We start from the raw sequence: 8674 nt of genomic DNA, 5'->3' as shown, positions 1-8674 counted from the left end.
ACCTCTGGCTAGTAGAATCATAGAATCATAGAATCGTAGAGTTGGAAGGGACCTCCTGGGCCATCTGGTCCAACCCCCTGCTCAAAGCAGGATTCGCTAAATCATCCCAGTCAGATGTCTGTCCAGCCTCTGTTTGAAGACTTCCATTGAAGGAGAACTCACCACTTCTCGTGGCAGCCTGTTCCACTCATTGATCACTCTAACTGTCAAAAAGTTTTTTCTAATATCTAATCTGTGTCTCTTCCCATTCAGTTTCATCCCATTGCTTCTAGTCTTTCCTTGTGCAAATGAGAATAAAGTTGATCCTTCTACAATGTGACAGCCCTTTAGATATTTGTAGATATTTGTAGATATTTTAGTAACATGATAAAGCCTGTATTTATAGGACGATAGGAACCAAACATGTGATTGAATGCGATTAAAATCACCACTTGATGAAGGGTGGAGTGCTCAGTCATAAAGCTAGTATACAAATAATAGAAAAAACTGATGGCACATCTAGAACTAGTCTGAATAGGTGCATACCAAAAGGCAGCTTTGAGATCACCTTGTCGTTGGTGAATGGGCTCACATCTTTTGGCCAAATTTTGTGCTAAGTATCTCAAATGTTTTTCTAGATTACAAAAGCCATTATGCTATTCATATTTCACCTATTTCATATTTGATATGCCTTCCAAAAGCCATTATGAAATGTATTACTAAAGCCATTTTGCTATTCGTATTTCACATATTTCATATTTAGTAAGTGGCTACAGTCACCACTCCCTATACATCGAGCGTCAGGCAGTGATTACTGCACTCACTGTATAGAGAACAGGTACTGTAACCACTCCATGCACCACCCCTATGACTGGAAGTAAGCATCTACAGGCACCGCTCACTATACAGTGAGTGTCAGGCAGTGATTACTGCACTCACTGTATAGAGAACGGTGACTGTAACCACTCCATGCACCACCCCTATGACTGGAAGTCATACAGTGCAGTGATTACTGCACTCACTGTATAGGGAATGGTTACTGTAACCACTCCATGCACCACCCCTATGACTGAAAGTAAGCGGCTACAGTCACCGCTCCCTATACAACGAGTGTCAGGCAGTGATTACTGCACTCACTGTATAGAGAACGGTTACTGTAACCACTCCATGCACCACCCCTATGACTGGAAGTAAGCGGCTGCAGTCACCGCTCCCTATACGAGTGTCAGGCAGTGATTACTGCACTCACTGTATAGAGAACGGTTACTGTAACCACTCCATGCACCACCCCTATGACTGGAAGTAAGCGGCTGCAGTCATCGCTCCCTATACAGCGAGTGTCAGGCAGTGATTACTGCACTCACTGTATAGAGAACGGTTACTGTAACCACTTACCTGCACCGCCCCTATGACTGGGAATAAGCAGCTACACGGAGGACACAAGTTAATTTTCTCTTACAGGGTTTTATAACAAGTTACCTGCAGATTAAACCTACATCTGCAGGTAAATTATGTTTTTAGACATTGCAGGTTCCCTTTAAGGAAAATTCAATCATGCAACCAGCTGTATTTGTCTCAACACTACGAAGCATTTTAAGGTCTATATCTCATCATCAGATGAATTGAGACAGAGCTGTTCACATAGAAAAAAATCACCAAAAGTTTAAAGGAGTGATCAAAAACTAAAATGTATTTTTTTCCTAAATTCCAATCTATATAATGTTATATTTTACCGTAATCTCTTTTCTAATATACTTTATATAAATGTCCCTACCATTTCCTTACTACACTATCTAACTGCTTTATATATTTAATCCCATTGCATTCTGGGATAGTCACTCGAGTCATCATCAGGGAGCAGAGAATGCAGTCATTGCCACAGCCTTTGCCCTCTCCTTGAAATGAAGCATTACCAGTGACCTTCATTTTAAGAACTATGCTAGTCCCTTCTCTGAGTATCTGTCAGTTGTCAATTCCTACATATGTGCAATAGATTCTTACAACTGTGCAATATGCACAGTGACCGTGCACTCCCTCTCCAGAAGTAATGAGCCTTACACGGTCAGTGTGTTTTGTAAGAAGATTACCTGACGTGCTGGAAATGCAGAGACCAGTGAATTTTAGCAATAATCAGATAGGAGAAATAAAAATGATAAATGGAAAGTATTGTGAACGGCAACAATCTCATAGTCTGCATCACTATTCTAGTTGTCTGACATAAACTTAGAGGAAGCAAGTCAATGTGATCTGTAAGAATTCAATAAAATTTACCTGAAAAAGTAACAATCATAGCATTCCTGGCTAAATCAATAAGAACTGTGATAAGAGCCTAGGAATTCTAAAGTCTAATTGGTCAGTTAATGATATATTTTTCATGTATGTAAATATTAGTATTGCATGTAAATATATGAATTTATATATCAGATATTTTAAATGTAACTATTATATGTTGTAGTATTTCAATCAAACTACATCAACTAAAAATACATTAGAGTTCATATTGTGCATAGGTTTTAAAAGCTGGAATAAAAATGCATAAACATGAAATCATTTGTTCAACTAGTATTTTAAATAATTTATTTATAGCAATTGTCCCAACGAGAGTCAAGTTACAGAGTTGAAACTAAATTTCCCTGACTGCACAGAAAATGTTTCCCTTTGTTAAAATTCTGCAGAACAAGCATGGATAGTGATGTATATAAGAGCTGCAAAGCAGGGCACTAGGTACTGGGAAGTGCATCCACACTCCGGCTATAATGGGAAAGGTAAAAGATAGGCTGACATTGCTTTACTTTATATCAGTTCAATAATTAGATTGAGCCACTATTTTTTCCTCTAAATGATATACTGATAGTTCAACTCTAAGAAAATAGAAAATCGCCATATTTAATCAACATTTAATTAATTTTTATATGCTCAAAGTTTTTTTTGTTTAATTTAGATCATCTTCTTTGAGGACAGGAACTTCCAGGGCCGCTGCTATGAGTGTAGCGGGGACTGTGCTGACCTCCATTCCTACTTCAGTCGCTGTAATTCTATCCGAGTAGATAGTGGCTGCTGGATGCTGTATGAGCGGCCTAACTATTTGGGTCATCAGTATTTCCTTAAGAAGGGAGAATATCCTGACTATCAGCAATGGATGGGATTCAGTGACTCTATCAGGTCTTGCCGAGTTATTCCACAGGTAGAGCCTTATATGATGTGGTACACGTTTTGTATTTAGGCTATACAATCTTGTAACTTTATTAAGGGCAGACTAGATGGACCATGTGGTCTTTTGATCCAAACAATTTATATTTCTTCATTACATCTTCTATATTTGATTTCATAGTTCAAATATAATTAAAGACAAATAAAAATAAACCATTGAGAATACAAGCGACTATCTATCGATCTATCTTTTAAATATCTGTAAAACAGAACATACATTTAAAATGAATCTGTTAACTGAATATTCATTATCTTCTGTTGCAGCAAAGAGGACCTCACAAACTGAAGATTTATGAGAAAGAGGAGTTTAGAGGGCAAATGCTTGAAGTTTTAGATGATTGTCCTTCTGTCTTTGAGATCTTTAAGAACCATGATATCAACTCTTGTAATGTGCTTGATGGTCAGTGGATCTTTTATGAGCAGCCCAACTATCGGGGAAAACAATATTTTCTGAAACCTGGAGAATACAGACGTTTCAGTGATTGGGGATCCCTCAATGCAAAAGTGAGTTCCTTTAGAAGAGTGCTGGACATCTGCTAAAATGCCTGACACTGAAAAATAAATTATATTTCCTCTTCAAATCTAATAAAAAGGAAACTTTATGAAATGAATAAGAATGTTTTTCTTTTATTTATACTGCGGGATGACAGATATTATATATAAGCATATTTTTGGGATCTACATTTTGGCTCCAAGATCTGGTAGCAGTGGGAGGAAAACATCAGAAATGTTAAATTCTTATGCTGGTTAATTGCCGCACAGCATCCAGAAATCTCACAATACTCAGATAAAGTATATCCATAGCCAATTAAATTATTCACATACAGTTTCCAAGTAAAAAGATATTAAAGATCCAATATATATACACATAAGATAGAAATCACAAAAGTATATAATAAATAGAATTGAATCGTACAGAGCAACAAACTAAAGGACAATTAAAACCATAGAAATAAGTGCACTGCTAGCAAGATATTACATCTAAGAAGAAATTGAAGTAACCTAAAAGGCGAAAGTGCTTGTTTTGTAGAATAATTATGGTGCTCATGTGTATTTCTGATTTGACTACTTCATCAGGGAATACCTAAGCAGACAATGAGGTAACATAAAATCTCCATATAGATATTTTCTATGGTCAAAGTTGAATTTGGGAACCCATTGGTAAAAAATAGTCAACTGTCAACTATTGAGTCATCAGGATGACCTACAGGAGAGTTGAGCGAATATGTTCGGAATTGGCTGCCAAATCTGAATTTGCTATATTCTTGCCATATTTGTACCCTATTTGTGCTGAATTTATGTTTGATGATTAGTTCCAAACATATTTGTTCATTTCTACTCCCACTGACTCCAATGACATTTGGCTGTGTTCGACAAATATTGCAAAAACAATATTCGCCGCTTGTGATGAGCGAGCATACTCGGTCATGCTAGGTACTTGCCCGAGCATTGATGTACTCGATGATCACCGAGCCTTTCAGGGTTTGCTCCTCAGGAATTCAGGTCCCTGCTCTGCATGTTTGGCTCTCTTTAGAGCACCAATCAGCATGCAGGGATTGCCTGCTGCATACTGTACTGCCGCAGCCATGTTGGTTGTGGCATTACAGTGATGGGCTGTCCGCACAGAGTCATCATGTCTATTTGAGACCTGCCGCCGCCCTGCTCATCACAGTCTTGTCCAGAATCAGACATTGTGGGGAAAGTTGCTGCCGAGATATGGTCAGATATGGGTGTTTATAAGTTAGTGTGGGTATAACATAATAGAAAACACAAATCCAGCTTAATCAACAGTTCTACTAAGGACTAATTACAGGGTATATAGATTGCAGTACTAGGTAGGTAGGCAGGGAGTGTCTGTGAGTATATAGATATCAGTAGCAGGCAGGCATTGTATGTAGCATACTTCATTGCATACATCAAGAGGGTCCATTCCATTACTGTCTGCTGATGACTTTTACATATACTGACCATATATACATTGCCCCAGGTATCAGTGGACAGGAATATTTTTTTTTGCATCTTAATCCTGATTATTTTATTCTAAAGCAATACAAAGCCCCCTTTTTTTCTCCATTTGCTTGTTGACACTGCAGACTACAGTACATAGTACAGCGTGAAAATCCATCTATTTTAAAAGTATTTGCCCGTCCCAGCCATCACATCTGAGTGCCCAGAAAATGCAGCCATTTTTGTGGTACTGTAAAAAATTTTTGGGAATGTCTTATATAATTTCTTGACTCCATTTTGCTGCCAAAAAATATTTAGCTGCCTGCCAAAAAAATATTTGGCAGGCAGCTGCCTCATCTATCTGTGGACTACAAATTGTGTCATTTGGGGCCTCTATTCAACTGTTTTGACTGTCTGTGTCCCTAGTTCTATACATTATTTTGCGCGAAAAAGCAAAAAATACAGGCCACCTATTGAACAGTGTGGTATCTCTGTCAGATGCCTCATCTACCTGTAAGCTACAAACTGTGGCATTTGAGACCTTTATTTAACTGTTTTCACTGTCTGTTACCCTAGTTCTATACACTATTTTGAGTTACAAAAACAAAAAATACAGGCCATATATTGAACAGTGTGGTATTTCCATAAGATGCCTCATCTATCTGTGGGCTACAAATTGTGGCATTTGAGGCCTCTATTCAACTGTTTTTGCTGTCTTGACCCTAGTCCTATACACTATTTTGCGGTAAAAACACAAAATACAGGCCACATATTGAACAGTATGGTTTCTCCGTCAGACTCCTCATCTATCTATGGCTTACAAATTGTGGCATTTGAGACCTCCATTCAAATGTTTTCGCTGTCTGTTACCCTAGTTCTTTCAACTCTTTTGCGTTAAAAAAACCCATAAAAATACAGGCCACATATTGAACATTGTGGTATCTCTGTCAAACGCCTCATCTATTTGTGGCCTACAAATTATGTCATTTGAGACCTACATTCAACTGTTTTGGCTATCTGTTACCCTAGTTCTTTACACTATTTTGCAGTAAAAAACAAAAAATACAGGACACATATTGAACAGTGGGGTATCTCCATCAGACGCCTCATCTATCAGTGGCCTACAAATTGTGGCATTTGAGGCCTCCATTCAACTGTTTTTGCTCTCATTGACCCTAGTTATATACACTATTTTGCGGTAAAAACAAAAAATACAGGCCACATATTGAACAGTGTGCTATCTCCATCAGACACCTCATCTATCTGTGGCCTACAAATTGTGGCATTTGAGATCTCCATTCAACTGTTTTGACTGTCTGTACCCTAGTTCTATACATTATTTTGCATTAAAAAAGCAAAAAATACAGGACACCTATTGAACAGAGTGGTATCTCCATCAGACTCCTCATCTATCTGTGGGCTACAAATTGTGGCATTTGAGGCATCTATTCAACTGTTTTTCCTGTGATTTACCCTAGTTATTGACACCAGCCTGAGTAGCTGTGAGTCTGGACAGCGTATTCCTCACCCAAATCCTCCTTCCTCCCGCCATGCTGAATGCTCGGAGACAAATGATCCCACAGTTGGACACTCCGAAGAGCTGTTCACTTTTCCATTTATAGATTTGGGCCTCTTGCCCGGTCCACTTGAAGCGGGGCAAGATGAGATCGCATGTAGCGATACCCAAGTATTTATGCAGCCACAGTGACACAAAGGTGATGGTGGGAACATGTCAAAAGAGGTGGAAAAAGAAGAGACACAATTGCCAGAAAGTCAGGAGTAGGACCAAGGTGCGGAAATGGAAAACAAGGTTGTGGATGATATAGTAACTGACCCAGCCTGGCAGGAGAACATAGAGAGTGAGGGCAGCAGCATACAGGGGGAGGGAGGCATAGCACTCCAACAGGCAGGAAGCAGTGTGGTGGCTGCCGACAGAAGGTGGGCAACCATTCCTTGTAATACCAACACAACGGAAGTTGGCAGTACAACTGTTAGGTCTTCCCGAGTCTGTTTGTTTTTTAAAGACTATGCTGATAACCCCAAACAGGTATTTTGCAACACCTGCTATGCCCACATCAGCTGGGGTAGCAAAACTACCAGCCTGACCACTAACAGCATGATCAGGCACATGGCAGCAAAGCACCTGACTTTGTGGGTTGAACCGCATTGTCCAGGAATACTGCCTGTGGGTGACACCACTGCTTCTTCCGCTGTTGTGCGTGGAAGTCAATCCCCTGTCCATGGTGCCTGTAAAGATGCCTCCTGCCCTGCACCTGTCGTTGCACAAACTCAACTACCACCATCATCAAGCACATCCATGTCCTTGTCCCAGCTCAGCCTTCAGTTGTCCATACCCCAGTCATTGGAACGCAAGCATAAATACGCAGCCAACGCCCCACAGGCCACAGTACTAAATTAACATATTTGTCATCTGCTTGCACTTAAAATGTTGCCTTTTAGGCTCATGGAGACGGAAGCTTTCTGCAACCTGATGGCGGCGGCCGTCACAAGGTACTCAGTCCCCAGTCGTCACTATTTCTCCCAGTGTGCTGTCCCAATATTACACAAGCACGTGTCCCACAACATTAGCCATGCCCTCAACAATGCTGTTACTGGCAAAGTCCATCTAACCACGGACACATGGTCAAGTGGTTGTGGGCAGGTATGTTACATCTTGCTGACGGCACACTGGGTTAACATAGTGGAAGCTGGGACCCAGTTGGACATTGGGATGGAACACATTCTCCCATCGCAGAGGATTGCGGGCTCTGTCAATCAGGGTTGCACCCCCTTTCTACAGCTCTTGCACCTCCTCCTCCTCTTTAGCCTCCATCTTCGGAATGAGCACATCAGTCACAAGCTGGAAGCACTGCAGCACTGCCTCAGCCAAGCGGCAACAGGCTGTGTTGAAGCTTATATGCTTAGGTGACATACCGCACAATGCTAAAGAGTTATGGACAGCTCTGAAAGAGCAGGCAGATGTGTGTCTGACACCGCTGAACCTACAGCCAGGCATTGTCGTGTGTGACAAAGGCCGGAACCTGGTGGTGGCTCTGAGGTGAGGCGAGCTCACACAGGTACCATGCCTGGCCCATTTGCTTAACCTCGTGGTTCAACAGTTTCTCAAAACCTACACGGAGCTGCCAGATCTGCTTGTCAATGTACACACCTCTGTGTCCATTTTAGAAAGTCAACCACAGCTTCAGCCGCCCTTGCTGTGCTAAAGCAGCGTTTGCAGTTTCTGTCTCACTGACTGGTGTGAGATGTTCCAACGCGTTGGAACTCTACACTGCATATGTTGAAAGGATTTGTGAGCAGAAGAGGGCAGTTGATGACTACCAGCATCAACAAGGCCGTCTGTATTCAGTTCAGACTCCACACATAAGACCTCAGAAGTGGACATGGATGTCAGATATATGTACCATCCTACAAAACTTTGAGTACGCCATCAAGATGGTGAGCGGCGATGAAGCCATAATTAGCGTCACCATCCCCCTTCTCTGCATTCTGAAAAGCTCTCAATGAAAGAGGATGCATT

General features: G+C 40.8%; 1 protein-coding gene across 1 annotated transcript; it reads left to right on the top strand.

Annotated features, from left to right (window-relative positions):
* Nucleotides 1–1771: 1771 nt before the first annotated feature.
* LOC141067785 (gamma-crystallin 2) lies at nt 1772–3730 on the top strand. The gene is made up of 3 exons (XM_073558245.1): nt 1772–2744; nt 2921–3163; nt 3454–3730. The coding sequence occupies exons 1-3, from the start codon at nt 2736–2738 to the stop codon at nt 3727–3729; spliced, it is 528 nt and encodes a 175-aa protein (XP_073414346.1). The 5' UTR covers nt 1772–2735; the 3' UTR covers nt 3730.
* The last annotated feature ends 4944 nt before the right edge of the window (nt 3731–8674 follow it).

This window comes from Dendrobates tinctorius, unplaced genomic scaffold, assembly GCF_039654945.1.
Source record: "Dendrobates tinctorius isolate UK_male_01 unplaced genomic scaffold, ASM3965494v1 ptg000254l, whole genome shotgun sequence".
NCBI lineage: Eukaryota > Metazoa > Chordata > Amphibia > Anura > Dendrobatidae > Dendrobates > Dendrobates tinctorius.
The sequence above is the reverse complement of the archived record's forward strand: the minus strand, read 5'-3'. Positions and strand labels throughout refer to the sequence as shown.